Source organism: Oncorhynchus keta, chromosome 15, assembly GCF_023373465.1.
Source record: "Oncorhynchus keta strain PuntledgeMale-10-30-2019 chromosome 15, Oket_V2, whole genome shotgun sequence".
In the NCBI taxonomy this organism is placed as follows: Eukaryota; Metazoa; Chordata; class Actinopteri; order Salmoniformes; family Salmonidae; genus Oncorhynchus; species Oncorhynchus keta.
In genome coordinates, this window is record NC_068435.1 from 2053055 (window position 1) to 2080718 (window position 27664).

Genomic DNA, 27664 nt, shown 5'->3' on the forward strand with positions numbered 1-27664 from the left:
ACCTGGGGGAACGGGGGATGTAGGTGGGTCTTTCTGACAGACCTACCTGGGGAACGGGGATGTAGGTGGGTCTTTCTGACAGACCTACCTGGGGGAACGGGGGATGTAGGTGGGTCTTTCTGACAGACCTACCTGGGGAACGGGGGATGTAGGTGGGTCTTTCTGACAGACCTACCTGGGGGAATGGGGGATGTAGGTGTGTCTTTCTGACAGACCTACCTGGGGGAACGGGGATGTAGGTGGGTCTTTCTGACAGACCTACCTGGGGGAACGGGGGATGTAGGTGTGTCTTTCTGACAGACCTACCTGGGGAACGGGGGATGTAGGTGGGTCTTTCTGACAGACCTACCTGGGGAACGGGGGATGTAGGTGGGTCTTTCTGACAGACCTACCTGGGGGAACGGGGGATGTAGGTGGGTCTTTCTGACAGACCTACCTGGGGGAACGGGGATGTAGGTGTGTCTTTCTGACAGACCTACCTGGGGCAACGGGGGATGTAGGTGGGTCTTTCTGACAGACCTACCTGGGGGAACGGGGGATGTAGGTGGGTCTTTCTGACAGACCTACCTGGGGGAACGGGGGATGTAGGTGGGTATTTCTGACAGACCTACCTGGGGGAACGGGGGATGTAGGTGGGTCTTTCTGACAGACCTACCTGGGGGAACGGGGGATGTAGGTGGGTCTTTCTGACAGACCTACCTGGGGGAACGGGGGCTTTTAGGGAGGTCTTTCTGACAGACCTACCTGGGGGAACGGGGGATGTAGGTGTGTCTTTCTGACAGACCTACCTGGGGCAACGGGGGATGTAGGTGGGTCTTTCTGACAGACCTACCTGGGGGAACGGGGGATGTAGGTGTGTCTTTCTGACAGACCTACCTGGGGCAACGGGGGATGTAGGTGGGTCTTTCTGACAGACCTACCTGGGGGAACGGGGGATGTAGGTGGGTCTTTCTGACAGACCTACCTGAGGGAACGGTGGATGTAGGTGGGTCTTTCTGACAGACCTACCTGGGGGAACGGGGGCTTTTAGGGAGGTCTTTCTGACAGACCTACCTGGGGAACGGGGATGTAGGTGTGTCTTTCTGACAGACCTACCTGGGGGAACGGGGATGTAGGTGGGTCTTTCTGACAGACCTACCTGGGGCAACGGGGGATGTAGGTGGGTCTTTCTGACAGACCTACCTGGGGCAACGGGGGATGTAGGTGGGTCTTTCTGACAGACCTACCTGGGGGAATGGGGGATGTAGGTGGGTCTTTCTGACAGACCTACCTGGGGGAACGGGGGATGTAGGTGTGTCTTTCTGACAGACCTACCTGGGGAACGGGGGATGTAGGTGGGTCTTTCTGACAGACCTACCTGGGGAACGGGGGATGTAGGTGGGTTTTCTGACAGACCTACCTGGGGAACGGGGATGTAGGTGGGTCTTTCTGACAGACCTACCTGGGGGAACGGGGGATGTAGGTGGGTCTTTCTGACAGACCTACCTGGGGAACGGGGGATGTAGGTGGGTCTTTCTGGCAGACCTACCTGGGGAACGGGGATGTAGGTTTGTCTTTCTGACAGACCTACCTGGGGCAACGGGGGATGTAGGTGGGTCTTTCTGACAGACCTACCTGGGGAACGGGGGATGTAGGTGGGTCTTTCTGACAGACCTACCTGGGGATGTAGGTGGGTCTTTCTGACAGACCTACCTGGGGAACGGGGGATGTAGGTGGGTCTTTCTGACAGACCTACCTGGGGAACGGGGGATGTAGGTGTGTCTTTCTGACAGACCTACCTGGGGAACGGGATGTAGGTGGGTCTTTCTGACAGACCTACCTGGGGAACGGGGGATGTAGGTGTGTCTTTCTGACAGACCTACCTGGGGGAACGGGGGCTTTTAGGGAGGTCTTTCTGACAGACCTACCTGGGGGAATGGGGGATGTAGGTGGGTCTTTCTGACAGACCTACCTGGGGGAACGGGGATGTAGGTGGGTCTTTCTGACAGACCTACCTGGGGCAACGGGGGATGTAGGTGGGTCTTTCTGACAGACCTACCTGGGGGAACGGGGGATGTAGGTGGGTCTTTCTGACAGACCTACCTGGGGGAACGGGGATGTAGGTGGGTATTTCTGACAGACCTACCTGGGGGAACGGGGATGTAGGTGGGTCTTTCTGACAGACCTACCTGGGGGAACGGGGGATGTAGGTGGGTCTTTCTGACAGACGTAGCCATGTTTCTTGGAGCACAGGGAGCTCTGCCAGTAGGACTGCTGACCTGGGTCGACAAGTCCACAGATATGACCAGGATCAGAGAGAGGATGACCTACACACAAACAACAAAAACAACTATATCACTACAACTGAAGACTAACAACTATATCACTACAACTGAAGACTAACAACTATATCACTACAACTGAAGACTAACAACTATATCACTAGATCTGATGACTAACAACTATATCACTACAACTGAAGACTAACAACTATATCGCTACAACTGAAGACTAACAACTATATCACTAGATCTGATGACTAACAACTATATCACTAGATCTGATGACAAACAACTATATCACTACAACTGAAGACTAACAACTATATCACTAGATCTGATGACTAACAACTATATCACTACAACTGAAGACTAACAACTATATCGCTACAACTGAAGACTAACAACAACATCTATATCACTACATCATTTTCCCCTCTATAGTGTAACTAACTGACCCTGGTCCTTTTCCCCTCTATAGTGTAACTAACTGACCCTGGTCCTTTTCCCCTCTATAGTGTAACTAACTGACCCTGGTCCTTTTTCCCTCTATAGTGTAACTAACTGACCCTGGTCCTTTTCCCCTCTATAGTGTAACTAACTGACCCTGGTCCTTTTCCCTCTATAGTGTAACTAACTGACCCTGGTCCTTTTCCCCTCTATAGTGTAACTAACTGACCCTGGTCCTTTTCCCCTATATAGTGTAACTAACTGACCCTGGTCCTTTTCTCCTATATAGTGTAACTAACTGACCCTGGTCCTTTTCTCCTCTATAGTGTAACTAACTGACCCTGGTCCTTTTCTCCTCTATAGTGTAACTAACTGACCCTGGTCCTTTTCCCCTCTATAGTGTAACTAACTGACCCTGGTCCTTTCCCTCTATAGTGTAACTAACTGACCCTGGTCCTTTTCCCCTCTATAGTGTAACTAACTGACCCTGGTCCTTTTCCCCTCTATAGTGTAACTAACTGACCCTGGTCCTTTTCCCCTCTATAGTGTAACTAACTGACCCTGGTCCTTTTCCCCTCTATAGTGTAACTAACTGACCCTGGTCCTTTTCCCCTATATAGTGTCACTGACCCTGGTCCTTTTCCCCTCTATAGTGTCACTGACCCTGGTCCTTTTCCCCTCTATAGTGTAACTAACTGACCCTGGTCCTTTTCCCCTCTATAGTGTAACTAACTGACCCTGGTCCTTTTCCCTCTATAGTGTAACTAACTGACCCTGGTCCTTTTCTCCTCTATAGTGTAACTAACTGACCCTGGTCCTTTTCTCCTCTATAGTGTAACTAACTGACCCTGGTCCTTTTCCCCTCTATAGTGTAACTAACTGACCCTGGTCCTTTTCCCCTCTATAGTGTAACTAACTGACCCTGGTCCTTTTCTCCTCTATAGTGTAACTAACTGACCCTGGTCCTTTTCCCTCTATAGTGTAACTAACTGACCCTGGTCCTTTTCCCCTCTATAGTGTAACTAACTGACCCTGGTCCTTTTCCTCTCTATAGTGTCACTGACCCTGGTCCTTTTCCCCTCTATAGTGTAACTAACTGACCCTGGTCCTTTTCTCCTCTATAGTGTAACTAACTGACCCTGGTCCTTCCCCTCTATAGTGTAACTGACTGACCCTGGTCCTTTTCCCTCTATAGTGTAACTAACTGACCCTGGTCCTTTTCCCCTATATAGTGTCACTGACCCTGGTCCTTTTCCCCTCTATAGTGTCACTGACCCTGGTCCTTTTCCCCTCTATAGTGTAACTAACTGACCCTGGTCCTTTTCCCCTCTATAGTGTAACTAACTGACCCTGGTCCTTTTCCCCTCTATAGTGTAACTAACTGACCCTGGTCCTTTTCCCCTCTATAGTGTAACTAACTGACCCTGGTCCTTTTCCCCTCTATAGTGTAACTAACTGACCCTGGTCCTTTTCCCCTCTATAGTGTAACTAACTTACCCTGGTCCTTTTCCCCTCTATAGTGTCACTGACCCTGGTCCTTCCCCCCTCTATAGTGTAACTAACTGACCCTGGTCCTTTTCTCCTCTATAGTGTAACTAACTGACCCTGGTCCTTTTCTCCTCTATAGTGTAACTAACTGACCCTGGTCCTTTACCCCTCTATAGTGTAACTAACTGACCCTGGTCCTTTTCCCTCTATAGTGTAACTAACTGACCCTGGTCCTTTTCCCCTATATAGTGTCACTGACCCTGGTCCTTTTCCCCTCTATAGTGTCACTGACCCTGGTCCTTTTCCCCTCTATAGTGTAACTAACTGACCCTGGTCCTTTTCCCCTCTATAGTGTAACTAACTGACCCTGGTCCTTTTCCCCTCTATAGTGTAACTAACTGACCCTGGTCCTTTTCTCCTCTATAGTGTAACTAACTGACCCTGGTCCTTTTCTCCTCTATAGTGTAACTAACTGACCCTGGTCCTTTTCCCCTCTATAGTGTAACTAACTGACCCTGGTCCTTTTCCCCTCTATAGTGTAACTAACTGACCCTGGTCCTTTTCTCCTCTATAGTGTAACTAACTGACCCTGGTCCTTTTCCCCTCTATAGTGTAACTAACTGACCCTGGTCCTTTTCCCCTCTATAGTGTAACTAACTGACCCTGGTCCTTTTCCTCTCTATAGTGTCACTGACCCTGGTCCTTTTCCCCTCTATAGTGTAACTAACTGACCCTGGTCCTTTTCTCCTCTATAGTGTAACTAACTGACCCTGGTCCTTCCCCCCTCTATAGTGTAACTGACTGACCCTGGTCCTTTTCCCCTCTATAGTGTAACTAACTGACCCTGGTCCTTTTCCCCTATATAGTGTAACTAACTGACCCTGGTCCTTTTCCCCTCTATAGTGTAACTAACTGACCCTGGTCCTTTTCCCCTCTATAGTGTAACTAACTGACCCTGGTCCTTTTCCCCTCTATAGTGTAACTAACTGACCCTGGTCCTTTTCCCCTCTATAGTGTAACTAACTGACCCTGGTCCTTTTCCCCTCTATAGTGTAACTAACTGACCCTGGTCCTTTTCCCCTCTATAGTGTAACTAACTGACCCTGGTCCTTTTCCCCTCTATAGAGTAACTAACTGACCCTGGTCCTTTTCCCCTCTATAGTGTAACTGACCCTGGTCCTTCCCCCCTCTATAGTGTAACTAACTGACCCTGGTCCTTTTCTCCTCTATAGTGTAACTAACTGACCCTGGTCCTTTTCTCCTCTATAGTGTAACTAACTGACCCTGGTCCTTTACCCCTCTATAGTGTAACTGACCCTGGTCCTTTTCCCCTATATAGTGTCACTGACCCTGGTCCTTTTCCCCTCTATAGTGTAACTAACTGACCCTGGTCCTTTTCCCCTCTATAGTGTAACTAACTGACCCTGGTCCTTTTCCCCTCTATAGTGTAACTAACTGACCCTGGTCCTTTTCCCCTCTATAGTGTAACTAACTGACCCTGGTCCTTCCCCCTCTATAGTGTAACTAACTGACCCTGGTCCTTTTCCCCTCTATAGTGTAACTAACTGACCCTGGTCCTTTTCCCCTATATAGTGTAACTGACCCTGGTCCTTCCCCTCTATAGTGTAACTGACCCTGGTCCTTCCCCCTCTATAGTGTAACTGACCCTGGTCCTTCCCCCTCTATAGTGTAACTGACCCTGGTCCTTCCCCCTCTATAGTGTAACTGACCCTGGTCCTTCCCCTCTATAGTGTAACTGACCCTGGTCCTTCCCCCTCTATAGTGTAACTGACCCTGGTCCTTCCCCCTCTATAGTGTAACTGACCCTGGTCCTTTTCCCCTCTATAGTGTAACTAACTGACCCTGGTCCTTTTCCCCTCTATAGTGTAACTAACTGACCCTGGTCCTTTTCCCCTCTATAGAGTAACTAACTGACCCTGGTCCTTTTCCCCTCTATAGTGTAACTGACCCTGGTCCTTCCCCCTCTATAGTGTAACTAACTGACCCTGGTCCTTTTCCCCTCTATAGTGTAACTAACTGACCCTGGTCCTTTTCCCCTCTATAGTGTAACTAACTGACCCTGGTCCTTTTCCCCTCTATAGTGTAACTAACTGACCCTGGTCCTTTTCCCCTCTATAGAGTAACTAACTGACCCTGGTCCTTTTCCCCTCTATAGTGTAACTGACCCTGGTCCTTCCCCCCTCTATAGTGTAACTAACTGACCCTGGTCCTTTTCTCCTCTATAGTGTAACTAACTGACCCTGGTCCTTTTCTCCTCTATAGTGTAACTAACTGACCCTGGTCCTTTACCCCTCTATAGTGTAACTGACCCTGGTCCTTTTCCCCTATATAGTGTCACTGACCCTGGTCCTTTTCCCCTCTATAGTGTAACTAACTGACCCTGGTCCTTTTCCCCTCTATAGTGTAACTAACTGACCCTGGTCCTTTTCCCCTCTATAGTGTAACTAACTGACCCTGGTCCTTTTCCCCTCTATAGTGTAACTAACTGACCCTGGTCCTTCCCCCTCTATAGTGTAACTAACTGACCCTGGTCCTTTTCCCCTCTATAGAGTAACTAACTGACCCTGGTCCTTTTCCCTATATAGTGTAACTGACCCTGGTCCTTCCCCTCTATAGTGTAACTGACCCTGGTCCTTCCCCCTCTATAGTGTAACTGACCCTGGTCCTTCCCCCTCTATAGTGTAACTGACCCTGGTCCTTCCCCCTCTATAGTGTAACTGACCCTGGTCCTTTTCCCCTATATAGTGTAACTGACCCTGGTCCTTCCCCCCTCTATAGTGTAACTGACCCTGGTCCTTCCCCCCTCTATAGTGTAACTGACCCTGGTCCAGAGTAGTGCAGCAGGAAGGGAATAGTATGAAGGTGAGGACTCACCAGAGTCCCATCGGAAGTAGCGGAGAGGCTTTCCACTGATCCACTGCCACCCACTGTCCTGTTCCAGAGCATTCAGCCCCGTCCACAGCGGCACATGCAGTCTACCACACAGGCCTGTACATGAACAGTACACTAATAAACACACTGGTACATGAACAGTACACTAATGAACACACTAGTATATGAACAGTAAACGAATAAACACACTGGTACATGAACAGTACACTAATAAACACACTGGTACATGAACAGTACACTAATGAACACACTAGTACATGAACAGTACACTAATAAACACACTGGTACATGAACAGTACACTAATGAACACACTAGTACATGAACAGTACACTAATAAACACACTGGTACATGAACAGTACACTAATGAACACACTAGTACATGAACAGTACACTAATAAACACACTAGTATATGAACAGTAAACGAATAAACACACTGGTACATGAACAGTACACTAATAAACACACTGGTACATGAACAGTACACTAAGAAACACACTGGTAAATGAACAGTAAACGAATAAACACACTGGTACATGAACAGTAAACGAATAAACACACTGGTACATGAACAGTAAACGAATAAACACACTGGTACATGAACAGTACACTAATAAACACACTGGTACATGAACAGTACACTAATAAACACACTGGTACATGAACAGTACACTAATAAACACACTGGTACATGAACAGTACACTAATAAACACACTGGTACATGAACAGTACACTAATAAACACACTGGTACATGAACAGTACACAATAAACACACTGGTACATGAACAGTACACTAATAAACTCAGTAGTACATGAACAGTACACTAATAAACACACTGGTACATGAACAGTACACAATAAACACACTGGTACATGAACAGTACACTAATAAACTCAGTAGTACATGAACAGTACACTAATAAACACACTAGTAGATGAACAGTACACTAATAAACACACTGGTACATGAACAGTACACTAATAAACACACTGGTACATGAACAGTACACAATAAACACACTGGTACATGAACAGTACACTAATAAACTCAGTAGTACATGAACAGTACACTAATAAACACACTGGTACATGAACAGTACACAATAAACACACTGGTACATGAACAGTACACTAATAAACTCAGTAGTACATGAACAGTACACTAATAAACACACTAGTAGATGAACAGTACACGAATAAACACACTAGTACATGGACAGTACACTAATATACACACTGGTACATGAACAGTACACTAATAAACACACTGGTACATGAACAGTACACTAATAAACACACTGGTACATGAACAGTACACTAATAAACACACTGGTACATGAACAGTACACTAATATACACACTGGTACATGAACAGTACACTAATAAACACACTGGTACATGAACAGTACACTAATAAACACACTGGTACATGAACAGTACACTAATAAACACACTACTTGAGTGTGACACGCCTGATATATGTGCGCATGGCCACCGGGTGGCGCTACCTGCTAAATAGGTCTGCTCGAGGGGTTCGGTGATTGAGGCCATGTCTGCTCCCTGCTGTTGGCAGCTGGTCCGAGCCTGGTGCCAGGTCAGGGCAGAGTGGAGGTTCACCTGGTAGAATGCACCTGTGACCGGGTTCTTATGCCAATGCTCCGTAGCTGCAGAGGGATGGGGGAGAGATGTTCAGACTCAGAGAGCAAAGCCTTGCTATTGAGAAAGGCCGCCGTAGGCAGACCTGGCTATCAAGAGAAGACAGGCTATTGGCACACTACCCACAACATGAGGTGGAAACTGAGCTGCACTTCCTCACCTCCTGCCCAATGTATGACCATATTAGAGACACATGAAATAGATTTGTGACCTGTTGCCACAAGAAAAGGGCAACCAGTGAAGATTCGGTGAAGATTTATTTTCCCCTTTCTACTTTAACTATTTGCACAACGTTACGACAATGTATATAGACATAATATGACATTTGAAATGTCTTTATTATTATGGAAATTGTGTGAGTGTAATGTTTACTGTTCACTTTTTATCCATTTCACTTCCCTTGGCAACGTTAACATATGGTTATCATGACAATAAAACCAAGAGAGAGAGAGAGAGAGAGAGAGAGAGACAGAGACAGAGACAGAGACAGAGACAGAGAGAGAGAGAGAGAGAGAGAGAGAGAGAGAGAGAGAGAGAGAGAGAGACAGAGAGAGAGAGAGAGAGAGAGAGAGAGAGAGAGAGAGAGAGAGAGAGAGAGAGAGAGAGAGAGAGAGAGAGAGAGACAGAGACAGAGAGAGAGAGAGAGACAGAGACAGAGACAGAGACAGAGACAGAGAGAGAGACAGAGACAGAGACAGAGACAGAGACAGAGACAGAGACAGAGACAGAGACAGAGACAGAGACAGAGAGAGAGACAGAGAGAGAGAGAGAGAGAGAGAGAGAGAGAGACAGAGAGAGAGAGAGAGAGAGAGAGAGAGAGAGAGACAGAGAGAGAGAGACAGACAGACAGACAGACAGACAGACAGACAGACAGACAGACAGACAGACAGACAGACAGACAGACAGACAGACAGACAGACAGACAGACAGACAGACAGAGACAGAGAGAGAGAGAGAGAGAGAGAGAGAGAGAGAGAGAGAGAGAGAGAGAGAGAGAGAGGCATCTAAACAGCTGTGTATATTGACACAGTAAGTAATAGACGCAATACTCACATTTGGATGGACAGTTGCCCCACAGTTCATTGTCTTGGTAGTTTGTTTCAATGGCACACCAAAGCCGTCTATCAGAGGAGTCTACCAAGGTGCAGTCTCCATACCATTGGTCTTTGTACAGGAAAGGAAACTGACAGGGACGCCCAAATGCGTTTCCTTCGATGGTAAAGAGTTCTGAAAAAGGGACAGGGGTTACTGTGTGATCTGTATGTAGTTCAGTGGGACGTGCGACGTGGGTTTTAGACCCAAAGGGTTTTACTATATTTGTGTGTCTGCCATCTTGCCTCCCTGTGTGACCTTGTTGGGGAACATGACTTTCTATACTAAGACTCTTACAGGCCACTGGCTGTGAGTGTCTCTCTCTTTCTCTGTGAGTGTTTCTCGCTTTCTTTGTGAGTGTCTCTCTCTTTCTCTGTGAGAGTGTGTCTCTTTCTCTGTGAGTGTGTCTCTTTCTCTGTGAGTGTGTCTCTTTCTCTCTGTTAGTGTGTCTCTCTCTTTCTCTGTAAGTGTCTCTCTCTTTCTCTGTGAGTGTGTCTCTCTCTCTGTGAGTGTCTCTCTCTGTGAGTGTCTCTCTCTGTGAGTGTGTCTCTTTCTCTGTGAGTGTGTCTCTTTCTCTGTGAGTGTCTCTTTCTCTCTGTTAGTGTGTCTCTTTCTCTGTGAGTGTGTCTCTTTCTCTGTGAGTGTCTCTTTCTCTCTGTTAGTGTGTCTCTTTCTCTGTGAGTGTGTCTCTTTCTCTGTGAGTGTGTCTCTCTCTCTGTGAGTGTCTCTCTCTCTGTGAGTGTCTCTCTCTCTGTGAGTGTCTCTCTCTCTGTGAGTGTGTCTCTTTCTCTGTGAGTGTGTCTCTTTCTCTGTGAGTGTCTCTTTCTCTCTGTTAGTGTGTGTCTTTCTCTTTCTCTGTGAGTGTGTCTCTCTCTCTGTGAGTGTCTCTTTCTCTCTGTGAGTGTGTCTCTTTCTCTGTGAGTGTGTCTCTTTCTCTGTGAGTGTGTCTCTTTCTCTGTGAGTGTCTCTGTGAGTTCTCTTTTCTCTGTTAGTGTGTCTCTTTCTCTCTGTGAGTGTGTCTCTCTCTCTGTGAGTGTCTCTCTCTCTGTGAGTGTGTCTCTTTCTCTGTGAGTGTCTCTCTCTCTGTGAGTGTCTCTCTCTCTGTGAGTGTCTCTCTCTCTGTGTGTCTCTTTCTCTCTGTTAGTGTGTCTCTTTCTCTGTGTTACTGTACGTTGTAGATTCTCAGGGAAAAATGTCAATATGTCAACATTTCAATAAAATTTATTTAACCTGTAAAATATACTGTCTGATGTAGTTATATTTAATCTATAAAATATACTGTCTGATGTAGTTATATTTAACCTGTAATCTATAAAATATACTGTCTGATGTAGTTATATTTAACCTGTAATCTATAAAATATACTGTCTGATGTAGTTATATTTAACCTGTAAAATATACTGTCTGATGTAGTTATATTTAACCTGTAATCTATAAAATATACTGTCTGATGTAGTTATATTTAACCTGTAATCTATAAAATATACTGTCTGATGTAGTTATATTTAACCTGTAATCTATAAAATATACTGTCTGATGTAGTTATATTTAACCTGTAATCTATAAAATATACTGTCTGATGTAGTTATATTTAACCTGTAATCTATAAAATATACTGTCTGATGTAGTTATATTTAACCTGTAATCTATCAAATATACTGTCTGATGTAGTTATATTTAACCTGTAATCTATAAAATATACTGTCTGATGTAGTTATATTTAACCTGTAATCTATCAAATATACTGTCTGATGTAGTTATATTTAACCTGTAATCTATAAAATATACTGTCTGATGTAGTTATATTTAACCTGTAATCTATCAAATATACTGTCTGATGTAGTTATATTTAACCTATAAAATATACTGTCTGATGTAGTTATAATTAACCTGTAAAATATACTGTCTGATGTAGTTATATTTAACCTGTAATCTATAAAATATACTGTCTGATGTAGTTATATTTAACCTGTAATCTATAAAATATACTGTCTGATGTAGTTATATTTAACCTGTAAAATATACTGTCTGATGTAGTTATATTTAACCTGTAATCTATAAAATATACTGTCTGATGTAGTTATATTTAACCTGTAATCTATAAAATATACTGTCTGATGTAGTTATATTTAACCTGTAATCTATCAAATATACTGTCTGATGTAGTTATATTTAACCTGTAATCTATAAAATATACTGTCTGATGTAGTTATATTTAACCTGTAATCTATCAAATATACTGTCTGATGTAGTTATATTTAACCTGTAATCTATAAAATATACTGTCTGATGTAGTTATATTTAACCTGTAATCTATAAAATATACTGTCTGATGTAGTTATATTTAACCTGTAATCTATAAAATATACTGTCTGATGTAGTTATATTTAACCTGTAAAATATACTGTCTGATGTAGTTATATTTAACCTGTAATCTATAAAATATACTGTCTGATGTAGTTATATTTAACCTGTAATCTATCAAATATACTGTCTGATGTAGTTATATTTAACCTGTAATCTATCAAATATACTGTCTGATGTAGTTATATTTAACCTGTAATCTATAAAATATACTGTCTGATGTAGTTATATTTAACCTGTAATCTATAAAATATACTGTCTGATGTAGTTATAATTAACCTGTAATCTGTAAAATATACTGTCTGATGTAGTTATATTTAACCTGTAATCTATCAAATATACTGTCTGATGTAGTTATAATTAACCTGTAATCTATAAAATATACTGTCTGATGTAGTTATATTTAACCTGTAAAATATACTGTCTGATGTAGTTATATTTAACCTGTAATCTATAAAATATACTGTCTGATGTAGTTATATTTAACCTGTAATCTATCAAATATACTGTCTGATGTAGTTATATTTAACCTGTAATCTATAAAATATACTGTCTGATGTAGTTATATTTAACCTGTAATCTCTATAAAATATACTGTCTGAAATATACTGTAATCTATAAAATATACTGTCTGATGTAGTTATATTTAACCTGTAATCTATAAAATATACTGTCTGATGTAGTTATATTTAACCTGTAATCTATAAAATATACTGTCTGATGTAGTTATATTTAACCTGTTAATCTATAAAATATACTGTCTGATGTAGTTATATTTAACCTGTAATCTATAAAATATACTGTCTGATGTAGTTATATTTAACCTGTAATCTATAAAATATACTGTCTGATGTAGTTATATTTAACCTGTAATCTATAAAATATACTGTCTGATGTAGTTATATTTAACCTGTAATCTATAAAATATACTGTCTGATGTAGTTATATTTAACCTGTAATCTATAAAATATACTGTCTGATGTAGTTATATTTAACCTGTAATCTATAAAATATACTGTCTGATGTAGTTATATTTAACCTGTAATCTATAAAATATACTGTCTGATGTAGTTATATTTAACCTGTAATCTATAAAATATACTGTCTGATGTAGTTATATTTAACCTGTAAAATATACTGTCTGATGTAGTTATATTTAACCTGTAATCTATAAAATATACTGTCTGATGTAGTTATATTTAACCTGTAATCTATAAAATATACTGTCTGATGTAGTTATATTTAACCTGTAATCTATAAAATATACTGTCTGATGTAGTTATATTTAACCTGTAATCTATCAAATATACTGTCTGATGTAGTTATATTTAACCTGTAATCTATCAAATATACTGTCTGATGTAGTTATATTTAACCTGTAAAATATACTGTCTGATGTAGTTATATTTAACCTGTAATCTATAAAATATACTGTCTGATGTAGTTATATTTAACCTGTAATCTATCAAATATACTGTCTGATGTAGTTATATTTAACCTGTAAAATATACTGTCTGATGTAGTTATATTTAACCTGTAATCTATAAAATATACTGTCTGATGTAGTTATAATTAACCTGTAATCTATAAAATATACTGTCTGATGTAGTTATATTTAACCTGTAATCTATAAAATATACTGTCTGATGTAGTTATATGAAACGTGCTTCTTGTGTTGTGTGTCGAGACTTTTGTCCATTTTGTCTAAAATCCATTTTAGAATCCTAATAAATGAGAACCTTGTAACTCTAATCCCGTACCTCTGTGGGTCCTTGAGCAGGGGCCGTCCGTTGTTCCAGAGATGGTCCAGCGACTCCGAGGCCCCGTGTCTCTGGACAACACCACATCGTTGTTGTCGTTGATGTGCAGGTACAGAGACTGTCCTTTCAATGCGAGCAGTGTGTTGTTACTGCACTCCCACTGCTGGAGGAGGCACTTCTCATCACAGTCAGAAGACACCAGCGTACTACCCTCTGTCTTCCCAGAAACCCCAGCACACTTCCTGTTGTTGGTGTAGTAGAGGCGTCCTCCTGACACCCAGCGTGCCTGTTCCTGTCTAATGCCACTTTCTGCATTGAAGAGGTTGAAGGGACCGTCTACAAAGAAAAATTACAACAATCACAAACCAGCATTGACATAATAGGCAAACATTAGAACACTCTAATTGAACCCTCTTTCATAAGGACTTTTTAACAGTCGTAGGGCTACATAACACTGTCGTAGGGCTACATAACACTGTCGTAGGGCTACATAACACTGTCATAGGGCTACATAACACTGTCGTAGGGCTACATAACACTGTCATAGGGCTACATAACACTGTCATAGGGCTACATAACACTGTCGTAGGGCTACATAACACTGTCGTAGGGCTACATAACACTGTCATAGGGCTACATAACACTGTCATAGGGCTACATAACACTGTCATAGGGCTACATAACACTGTCATAGGGCTACATAACACTGTCATAGGGCTACATAGCACTGTCATAGGGCTACTTAAAAAACTGTCATAGGGCTACATAACACTGTCATAGGGCTACATAACACTGTCATAGGGCTACATAACACTGTCATAGGGCTATATTTAACACTGTCAAGGGCTACATAACACTGTCATAGGGCTACATAACACTGTTAGGGCTATTTAACACTGTAATCTATAACACTGTCATAGGGCTACATAACACTGTCGTAGGGCTATATTTAACACTGTAATCTATAAATAACACTGTCTAGGGCTACATAACACTGTCATAGGGCTACATAACACTGTCAAGGGCTATAAACTGTCATAGGGCTCTAACACTGTCATATACATAACACTGTCAATCTATAAAACACTGTCATAGGGCTACATAACACTGATGAGCTATATTACACTGGCATAGGGCTACATAACACTGCCACAGAGCTATATAAAACACTGTCATAGGGCTACATAGTACTGTTATATATATAACACTGCCATAATCTACACAACACTGTTATAGAGCTTTATAAAACACTGTCATAGGGCTACATAACACTGCCATAGAGCTATAAAAACACTGTCATAGTGCTGCATAACACTGTTATAAGCTGTATAAAACACTGTATAGAACATAACACTGTTATGAGTTATATTTAACACTGTAAGGGCTACATAACACTGTTATAGAGCTTTATAAAACCTGTCATAGGGATACATAACACTGTTATAAGCTATACAACACTGCTCTGGAGCTACATAACACTGTCATAGGTCTTAACACTGTTATAGAGCTATATAAAACACTGTCATAGGGCTACATAACACTGTTATAGATCTATATAAAACACTGTCATATGTACATAACACTGTCACAGGGCTACATAACACTGTCAAGGGCTATAAAAACACTGTCTAGGGCTACATAACACTGTCACAGGGCTACATAACACTGTTATAAGCTATAAAAACACTGTCATAGGGCTACATAACACTGTTATAGAGCTATATTACACTGTCATAGGGCTACATAACACTGCCACAGAGCTATATAAAACACTGTCATAGTGCTGCATAACACTGTTATAGAGCTGTATAAAACACTGTCATAGAGCTACATAACACTGTTATAGAGCTATATAACACTGTCATAGGGCTAAATAACACTGTTATAGAGCTATATAAAACACTGTCATAGTGCTACATAACACTGTTATGGAGCTATATAACACTGCCATAGCGCTACACAACACTGTTATAGAGCTTTATAAAACACTGTCATAGGGCTACATAACACTGCCATAGAGCTATATAAAACACTGTCATAGTGCTGCATAACACTGTTATAGAGCTGTATAAAACACTGTCATAGAGCTACATAACACTGTTATAGAGCTATATAACACTGTCATAGGGCTACATAACACTGTCATAGGGCTATATAAAACACTGTCATAGTGCTACATAACACTGTTATAGAGCTATACAACACTGTCATAGGGCTACATAACACTGTTATAGAGCTTTATAAAACACTGTCATAGGGCTACATAACACTGTTATAGAGCTATACAACACTGTCATAGGGCTACACAACACTGTCATGGGGCTACATAACACTGTTATGGAGCTACCACTGTCATGGTCTACATAACACTGGTATAGAGCTTATCTGCATTACACTGTCATAGGGGCTACATAACACTGTTATAGAGCAATATAAAACACCGTCATAGGGCTACATAACACTGTTCTAAGCTATATAAAACACTGTCATAGGGCTACATAACACTATTATAGAGCTATACAACACTGTCATAGGGCTACACAACACTGTCATGGGGCTACATAACACTGTTATGGAGCTACATAACACTGTCATAGGTCTACATAACACTGGTATAGAGCTATATAATACACTGTCATAGGGCTACATAACACTGTTATAGAGCTATATAACACTGTCATAGGGCTACATAACACTGTCATAGGGCTATATAAAACACTGTCATAGTGCTACATAACACTGTTATAGAGCTATACAACACTGTCATAGGGCTACATAACACTGTTATAGAGCTTTATAAAACACTGTCATAGGGCTACATAACACTGTTATAGAGCTATACAACACTGCTATGGAGCTACATAACACTGTCATAGGTCTACATAACACTGGTATAGAGCTATATAATACACTGTCATAGGTCTACATAACACTGTTATAGAGCTATATAAAACACTGTCATAGGGCTACATAACACTGTTATAGAGCTATATAAAACACTGTCATAGGGCTACATAACACTGTTATAGAGCTATATAAAACACTGTCATAGGGCTACATAACACTGTCACAGGGCTACATAACACTGTCATAGGGCTATATAAAACACTGTCATAGGGCTACATAACACTGTCACAGGGCTACATAACACTGTTATAGAGCTATATAAAACACTGTCATGGGGCTACATAACACTGTTATAGAGCTATATTACACTGTCATAGGGCTACATAACACTGCCACAGAGCTATATAAAACACTGTCATAGTGCTGCATAACACTGTTATAGAGCTGTATAAAACACTGTCATAGAGCTACATAACACTGTTATAGAGCTATATAACACTGTCATAGGGCTAAATAACACTGTTATAGAGCTATATAAAACACTGTCATAGTGCTACATAACACTGTTATGGAGCTATATAACACTGCCATAGCGCTACACAACACTGTTATAAAGGTTTATAAAACACTGTCATAGGGCTACATAACACTGTCATAGAGCTACATAACACTGTTATAGAGCTATATAACACTGTCATAGGGCTACATAACACTGTCATAGGGCTATATAAAACACTGTCATAGTGCTACATAACACTGTTATAGAGCTATACAACACTGTCATAGGGCTACATAACACTGTTATAGAGCTTTATAAAACACTGTCATAGGGCTACATAACACTGTTATAGAGCTATACAACACTGTTATAGAGCTATACAACACTGTCATAGGGCTACACAACACTGTCATGGGGCTACATAACACTGTTATGGAGCTACATAACACTGTCATAGGTCTACATAACACTGGTATAGAGCTATATAATACACTGTCATAGGCTACATAACACTGTTATAGAGCAATATAAACACTGTCATAGGGCTACATAACACTGTTATAGAGCTATATAAACACTGTCATAGGGCTACATAACACTGTTATAGAGCTTTATAAAACACTGTCATAGGGCTACATAACACTGTCACAGGGCTACATAACACTGTCATAGGGCTATATAAAACACTGTCATAGGGCTACATAACACTGTTATAGAGCTATATAAAACACTGTCATAGGGCTACATAACACTGTTATAGAGCTATATAAAACACTGTCATAGGGCTACATAACACTGTCACAGGGCTACATAACACTGTCATAGGGCTATATAAAACACTGTCACAGGGCTACATAACACTGTTATAGAGCTATATAAAACACTGTCATAGGGCTACATAACACTGTTATAGGGCTATATTACACTGTCATAGGGCTACATAACAATGTTATAGAGCTATATAAAACACTGTCATAGGGCTACAAACACTGTTATAGAGCTATACAACACTGTCATAGGGCTACACAACACTGTCATGGGGCTACATAACACTGTCATAGGGCTATATAAAACACTGTCATAGAGCTACATAACACTGTTATAGAGCTATATAAAACACTGTCATAGGGCTACACAACACTGTCATAGGGCTACATAACACTGTTATAGAGCACTATAAAACACTGTCATAGGGCTACATAACACTGTCACAGGGCTACATAACACTGTCATAGGGCTATATAAAACACTGTCACAGGGCTACATAACACTGTCATAGGGCTATATAAAACACTGTCATAGTGCTACATAACACTGTTATAGAGCTATACAACACTGTCATAGGGCTACATAACACTGTTATAGAGCTTTATAAAACACTGTCATAGGGCTACATAACACTGTTATAGAGCTATACAACACTGTCATAGGGCTACACAACACTGTCATGGGGCTACATAACACTGTTATGGAGCTACATAACACTGTCATAGGTCTACATAACACTGGTATAGAGCTATATAATACACTGTCATAGGGCTACATAACACTGTTATAGAGCAATATAAAACACCGTCATAGGGCTACATAACACTGTTCTAGAGCTATATAAAACACTGTCATAGGGCTACATAACACTATTATAGAGCTATACAACACTGTCATAGGGCTACACAACACTGTCATGGGGCTACATAACACTGTTATGGAGCTACATAACACTGTCATAGGTCTACATAACACTGGTATAGAGCTATATAATACACTGTCATAGAGCTACATAACACTGTTATAGAGCTATATAACACTGTCATAGGGCTACATAACACTGTCATAGGGCTATATAAAACACTGTCATAGTGCTACATAACACTGTTATAGAGCTATACAACACTGTCATAGGGCTACATAACACTGTTATAGAGCTTTATAAAACACTGTCATAGGGCTACATAACACTGTTATAGAGCTATACAACACTGCTATGGAGCTACATAACACTGTCATAGGTCTACATAACACTGGTATAGAGCTATATAATACACTGTCATAGGGCTACATAACACTGTTATAGAGCAATATAAAACACCGTCATAGGGCTACATAACACTGTTATAGAGCTATATAAAACACTGTCATAGGGCTACATAACACTGTTATAGAGCTATATAAAACACTGTCATAGGGCTACATAACACTGTCACAGGGCTACATAACACTGTCATAGGGCTATATAAAACACTGTCATAGGGCTACATAACACTGTCACAGGGATACATAACACTGTTATAGAGCTATATAAAACACTGTCATGGGGCTACATAACACTGTTATAGAGCTATATTACACTGTCATAGGGCTACATAACACTGCCACAGAGCTATATAAAACACTGTCATAGTGCTGCATAACACTGTTATAGAGCTGTATAAAACACTGTCATAGAGCTACATAACACTGTTATAGAGCTATATAACACTGTCATAGGGCTAAATAACACTGTTATAGAGCTATATAAAACACTGTCATAGTGCTACATAACACTGTTATGGAGCTATATAACACTGTCATAGTGCTACACAACACTGTTATAAAGGTTTATAAAACACTGTCATAGGGCTACAAAACACTGTCATAGAGCTACATAACACTGTTATAGAGCTATATAACACTGTCATAGGGCTACATAACACTGTCATAGGGCTATATAAAACACTGTCATAGTGCTACATAACACTGTTATAGAGCTATACAACACTGTCATAGGGCTACATAACACTGTTATAGAGCTTTATAAAACACTGTCATAGGGCTACATAACACTGTTATAGAGCTATACAACACTGTCATAGGGCTACACAACACTGTCATGGGGCTACATAACACTGTTATGGAGCTACATAACACTGTCATAGGTCTACATAACACTGGTATAGAGCTATATAATACACTGTCATAGGGCTACATAACACTGTTATAGAGCAATATAAACACCGTCATAGGGCTACATAACACTGTTATAGAGCTATATAAACACTGTCATAGGGCTACATAACACTGTTATAGAGCTTTATAAAACACTGTCATAGGGCTACATAACACTGTCACAGGGCTACATAACACTGTCATAGGGCTATATAAAACACTGTCATAGGGCTACATAACACTGTTATAGAGCTATATAAAACACTGTCATAGGGCTACATAACACTGTTATAGAGCTATATAAAACACTGTCATAGGGCTACATAACACTGTCACAGGGCTACATAACACTGTCATAGGGCTATATAAAACACTGTCACAGGGCTACATAACACTGTTATAGAGCTATATAAAACACTGTCATAGGGCTACATAACACTGTTATAGGGCTATATTACACTGTCATAGGGCTACATAACAATGTTATAGAGCTATATAAAACACTGTCATAGGGCTACATAACACTGTTATAGAGCTATACAACACTGTCATAGGGCTACACAACACTGTCATGGGGCTACATAACACTGTCATAGGGCTATATAAAACACTGTCATAGAGCTACATAACACTGGTATAGAGCTATATAAAACACTGTCATAGGGCTACACAACACTGTCATAGGGCTACATAACACTGTTATAGAGCTATATAAAACACTGTCATAGGGCTACATAACACTGTCATAGGGCTACATAACACTGTCATAGGGCTACACAACACTGTCATAGGGCTACATAACACTGTCATAGAGCTATATAACACTGTCATAGGGCTACACAACACTGTCATAGGGCTACATAACACTGTCATAGGGCTACATAACACTGTCATAGGGCGACATGCAGGCCTCCTTATTGTCCCTAGTATTTCTAAGCAAACATCTGGAGGCAGGGCTTTTTCCTATAGAGCTACATCTTTATGGAATGGTCTGCCTATCCATGTGAGAGACGCAGATTCGTTCTCGACCTGTAAGTCTTTACTTTTTTTGAAGACTCATCTCTTCAGCAGGTCCTATGATTGAGTGTAGTCTGGCCCAGGGATGCGAAGGTGAAAGGAAAGGCACTGGAGCGACGAACCGCCCTTGTCTCTCTCCGCTGGGATTATTTGCCTCTGACCCTATTATGGGGGCTGAGTCACTGGTTTACTAGTGCTCTTCCATGCTGTCCCTAGGAGGGTTGCATCATTTGAGTGGATTGTGTCACTGACTCCTTGCTGTCCCCAGTCCACCTGGTCGTGCTGCTGCTCCAATTTCAACTGTTCTGCTTGTAGCTATGGAACCTTGACCTGTTCACTGGATGTGCTACCTGTCCCGGACCTGCTGTTTTTGACTCTCTCTCTACCACCTGCTGTCTCTAACTCTGAATGCTCTGCTATGAAAAGCCAACTGACATTTATTCCTGAGGTTCTGACCTGTTGCACCCTCTACAACCACTGTGATTATTATTATTATTATTATTATTATTATTATTATTATTTGACCTGCTGGTCATTTATGAACGTTTGAACATCTTGGCCATGTTCTGTTATAATCTCAATCTAGCACAGCCAGAAGAGGCCTTTCTAGGGAGTTTTTCCTAGCCACCGTGCTTCTATGTCGCTTGCTGTTGGGGTTTTAGGCTGGATTTCTGTATATCACTTTGTGACATTGGCTGATTGAAAAGGGCTTTAGAAATACATTTGATTGATGAACAACAGACCTGTTTCAGGTGTAAACTAATAACCAATGAGATGAACAACAGACCTGTTTCAGGTGTAAACTAATAACCAATGAGATGAACAACAGACCTGTTTCAGGTGTAAACTAATAACCAATGAGATGAACAACAGACCTGTTTCAGGTGTAAACTAATAACCAATGAGATGAACAACAGACCTGTTTCAGGTGTAAACTAATAACCAATGAGATGAACAACAGACCTGTTTCAGGTGTAAACTAATAACCAATGAGATGAACAACAGACCTGTTTCAGGTGTAAACTAATAACCAATGAGATGAACAACAGACCTGTTTCAGGAGCCCCCAGGGTGGTTTGAATGAAGAGCATCAGTACTGTTATCATGATGGTTGTCATGGTCCCAGTTGGGTTGTGACTGACATACAGACTGTCCTACAGCAGAGTGGAGTGTTCTGTACAACTGGGTCTGCTATTTAATAACATGACAGTCTCTGTCACATGACAGCTTTTTTTCCCTCTATCAACGGATGTTGTCACGACATTTCAACACTTTTCTAATGAATGGGGGGTGCACTGACACATCACTATGTCAGGGTTTACGGTTTGCAGAAAACACTGTGGTGTTTAAATATATATATATGTTCTGCGTATTTTACACAAACCACAAGTCATGAGACAATAGTCAATGTCTGAGCCCCAAATGGCATCCTATTCCGATATAGAACCCTGTGGGCCCTGGTTAAAAGTAGGGCACTACAAAGGGCCCTGGTTAAAAGTAGGGCACTACAAAGGGCCCTGGTTAAAAGTAGGGCACTACAAAGGGCCCTGGTTAAAAGTAGGGCACTACAAAGGGCCCTGGTTAAAAGTAGGGCACTACAAAGGGCCCTGGTTAAAAGTAGGGCACTACAAAGGACCCTGGTTAATAGTAGGGCACTACAAATGGCCCTGGCTAACGGCTAGCTGTCAGACTATACCTGGCTAAAGGCTAGCTGTCAGACTATACCTGGCTAAAGGCAAGCTGTCAGACTATACCTGGCTAACGACTAGCTGTCAGACTATACCTGGCTAACGGCTAGCTGTCAGACTATACCTGGCTAACGGCTAGCTGTCAGACTATACCTGGCTAACGGCTAGCTGTCAGACTATACCTGGCTAAAGGCTAGCTGTCAGACTATACCTGGCTAACGGCTAGCTGTCAGACTATACCTGGCTAACGGCTAGCTGTCAGACTATACCTGGCTAACGGCTAGCTGTCAGACTACCTGGCTAACGGCTAGCTGTCAGACTACCTGGCTAAAGGCTAGCTGTCAGACTATACCTGGCTAACGGCTGGCTGTCAGACTATACCTGGCTAACGGCTGGCTGTCAGATTACCTGGCTAACGGCTGGCTGTCAGACTACCTGGCTACCGGCTAACTGTCTGTTAAATAATTCATACTCTTTCAGGAACACACACTTGACCCTGACCCCAGGGAGTGAATTTAGTCTGCTGTGAAAACACTTAATGCGAATGCTCTGATTCATCCTTGAGCACACAGAAAGAGAGGGATGTGTGGGTGAGAAAGAAGAAGTGGTACCATGGGGCCCCAGGGAGCTATGGCCTTCACAACCCTGCGTCCTTGAAGACGGGAAGGACAGAGGGGACGTGATTCACCAGAACACAGGAAGCAACTGGCTGAGTGCCAAGGAAGACAAAGACCAGCTATGTCTACTATCCTACTGGAACCTATAGACCAGCTAGGTCTACTATCCTACTGGAACCTATAGACCAGCTAGGTCTACTATCCTACTGGAACCTATAGACCAGCTAGGTCTACTATCCTACTGGAACCTATAGACAGCTAGCTATCCTACTGGAACCTCTAGACCAGCTATCCTATCCTGGAACCTATAGACCAGCTAGGTCTACTATCCTACTGGTACCTATAGACCTACAGCTAGGTCTACTATCCTACTGGTACCTATAGACCCAGCTAGGTCTACTATCCTACTGGAACCTATAGACCAGCTAGGTCTACTATCCTACTGGAACCTATAGACCAGCTAGGTCTACTATCCTACTGGAACCTATAGACCAACAGCTAGGTCTACTATCCTACTGGAACCTATAGACCAACAGCTAGGTCTACTATCCTACTGGAACCTATAGACCTACAGCTAGGTCTACTATCCTACTGGAACCTATAGACCCAGCTAGGTCTACTATCCTACTGGAACCTATAGACCTACAGCTAGGTCTACTATCCTACTGGAACCTATAGACCTACAGCTAGGTCTACTATCCTACTGGAACCTATAGACCAGCTAGGTCTACTATCCTACTGGAACCTATAGACCAGCTAGGTCTACTATCCTACTGGAACCTATAGACCTACAGCTAGGTCTACTATCCTACTGGAACCTATAGACCAGCTAGGTCTACTATCCTACTGGAACCTATAGACCAGCTAGGTCTACTATCCTACTGGAACCTATAGACCTACAGCTAGGTCTACTATCCTACTGGAACCTAGACAGCTAGGTCTACTATCCTACTGGAACCTATAGACCAGCTAGGTCTACTATCCTACTGGAACCTATAGACCTACAGCTAGGTCTACTATCCTACTGGAACCTATAGACCTACAGCTAGGTCTACTATCCTACTGGAACCTATAGACCTACAGCTAGGTCTACTATCCTACTGGAACCTATAGACCAGCTAGGTCTACTATCCTACTGGAACCTATAGACCTACAGCTAGGTCTACTATCCTACTGGAACCTATAGACCTACAGCTAGGTCTACTATCCTACTGGAACCTATAGACCAGCTAGGTCTACTATCCTACTGGAACCTATAGACCAGCTAGGTCTACTATCCTACTGGAACCTAGACCAGCTAGGTCTACTATCCTACTGGAACCTATAGACCCAGCTAGGTCTACTATCCTACTGGAACCTATAGACCTACAGCTAGGTCTACTATCCTACTGGAACCTATAGACCAGCTAGGTCTACTATCCTACTGGAACCTATAGACCAGCTAGGTCTACTATCCTACTGGAACCTATAGACCTACAGCTAGGTCTACTATCCTACTGGAACCTATAGACCAGCTAGGTCTACTATCCTACTGGAACCTATAGACCAGCTAGGTCTACTATCCTACTGGAACCTATAGACCTACAGCTAGGTCTACTATCCTACTGGAACCTATAGACCAGCTAGGTCTACTATCCTACTGGAACCTATAGACCTACAGCTAGGTCTACTATCCTACTGGAACCTATAGACCTACAGCTAGGTCTACTATCCTACTGGAACCTATAGACCTACAGCTAGGTCTACTATCCTACTGGAACCTATAGACCTACAGCTAGGTCTACTATCCTACTGGAACCTATAGACCTACAGCTAGGTCTACTATCCTACTGGAACCTATAGACCTACAGCTAGGTCTACTATCCTACTGGAACCTATAGACCAGCTAGGTCTACTATCCTACTGGAACCTATAGACCTATCCAGCTAGGTCTACTATCCTACTGGAACCTATAGACCTACAGCTAGGTCTACTATCCTACTGGAACCTATAGACCAGCTAGGTCTACTATCCTACTGGAACCTATAGACCAGCTAGGTCTACTATCCTACTGGAACCTATAGACCTACAGCTAGGTCTACTATCCTACTGGAACCTATAGACCAGCTAGGTCTACTATCCTACTGGAACCTATAGACCAGCTAGGTCTACTATCCTACTGGAACCTATAGACCAGCTAGGTCTACTATCCTACTGGAACCTATAGACCAGCTAGGTCTACTATCCTACTGGAACCTATAGACCAGCTAGGTCTACTATCCTACTGGAACCTATAGACCTACAGCTAGGTCTACTATCCTACTGGAACCTATAGACCTACAGCTAGGTCTACTATCCTACTGGAACCTATAGACCAGCTAGGTCTACTATCCTACTGGAACCTATAGACCAGCTAGGTCTACTATCCTACTGGAACCTATAGACCTACAGCTAGGTCTACTATCCTACTGGAACCTATAGACCTACAGCTAGGTCTACTATCCTACTGGAACCTATAGACCTACAGCTAGGTCTACTATCCTACTGGAACCTATAGACCAGCTAGGTCTACTATCCTACTGGAACCTATAGACCTACAGCTAGGTCTACTATCCTACTGGAACCTATAGACCAGCTAGGTCTACTATCCTACTGGAACCTATAGACCTACAGCTAGGTCTACTATCCTACTGGAACCTATAGACCTACAGCTAGGTCTACTATCCTACTGGAACCTATAGACCAGCTAGGTCTACTATCCTACTGGAACCTATAGACCAGCTATGTCTACTATCCTACTGGAACCTATAGACCAGCTAGGTCTACTATCCTACTGGAACCTATAGACCAGCTAGGTCTACTATCCTACTGGAACCTATAGACCAGCTAGGTCTACTATCCTACTGGAACCTATAGACCTACAGCTAGGTCTACTATCCTACTGGAACCTAGACCTAGACCAGCTAGGTCTACTATCCTACTGGAACCTATAGACCTACAGCTAGGTCTACTATCCTACTGGAACCTATAGACCAGCTAGGTCTACTATCCTACTGGAACCTATAGACCTACAGCTAGGTCTACTATCCTACTGGAACCTATAGACCTACAGCTAGGTCTACTATCCTACTGGAACCTATAGACCTACAGCTAGGTCTACTATCCTACTGGAACCTATAGACCTACAGCTAGGTCTACTATCCTACTGGAACCTATAGACCAGCTAGGTCTACTATCCTACTGGAACCTATAGACCTACAGCTAGGTCTACTATCCTACTGGAACCTATAGACCTACAGCTAGGTCTACTATCCTACTGGAACCTATAGACCAGCTAGGTCTACTATCCTACTGGAACCTATAGACCAGCTAGGTCTACTATCCTACTGGAACCTATAGACCAGCTAGGTCTACTATCCTACTGGAACCTAGATAGACCAGCTAGGTCTACTATCCTACTGGAACCTATAGACCAGCTAGGTCTACTATCCTACTGGAACCTATAGACCTACAGCTAGGTCTACTATCCTACTGGAACCTATAGACCTACAGCTAGGTCTACTATCCTACTGGAACCTATAGACCAGCTAGGTCTACTATCCTACTGGAACCTATAGACCAGCTAGGTCTACTATCCTACTGGAACCTATAGACCTACAGCTAGGTCTACTATCCTACTGGAACCTATAGACCAGCTAGGTCTACTATCCTACTGGAACCTATAGACCTACAGCTAGGTCTACTATCCTACTGGAACCTATAGACCTACAGCTAGGTCTACTATCCTACTGGAACCTATAGACCTACAGCTAGGTCTACTATCCTACTGGAACCTATAGACCAGCTAGGTCTACTATCCTACTGGAACCCAGCTAGGTCTACTATCCTACTGGAACCTATAGACCTACAGCTAGGTCTACTATCCTACTGGAACCTATAGACCAGCTAGGTCTACTATCCTACTGGAACCTATAGACCAGCCTATCCTACTGGAACCTAGACCTACAGCTAGGTCCTATCCTGGAACCTATAGACCAGCTAGGTCTACTATCCTACTGGAACCTATAGACCTACAGCTAGGTCTGGAACTATCCTACTGGAACCTATAG

At 42.1% G+C, this 27664-nt stretch overlaps 1 protein-coding gene across 1 annotated transcript in view; it reads right to left on the reverse strand.

The window, feature by feature from the left end:
- The window catches only part of LOC118380007 (macrophage mannose receptor 1-like), a 99404-nt gene extending 76950 nt beyond the window's left edge, over positions 1 to 22454 (reverse strand). The window contains exons 1-6 of the mRNA XM_052462754.1: positions 22323 to 22454; positions 13984 to 14319; positions 9821 to 9994; positions 8620 to 8775; positions 7092 to 7205; positions 2169 to 2306 (exon numbers count right to left, since the gene is read on the reverse strand). Of these exons, the coding sequence (XP_052318714.1) occupies positions 2169 to 2306; positions 7092 to 7205; positions 8620 to 8775; positions 9821 to 9994; positions 13984 to 14319; positions 22323 to 22389 (985 nt within the window). The 5' untranslated portion in view covers positions 22390 to 22454. The remainder of the gene's footprint in view (positions 1 to 2168; positions 2307 to 7091; positions 7206 to 8619; positions 8776 to 9820; positions 9995 to 13983; positions 14320 to 22322) is intronic.
- Positions 22455 to 27664: the final 5210 nt, after the last annotated feature.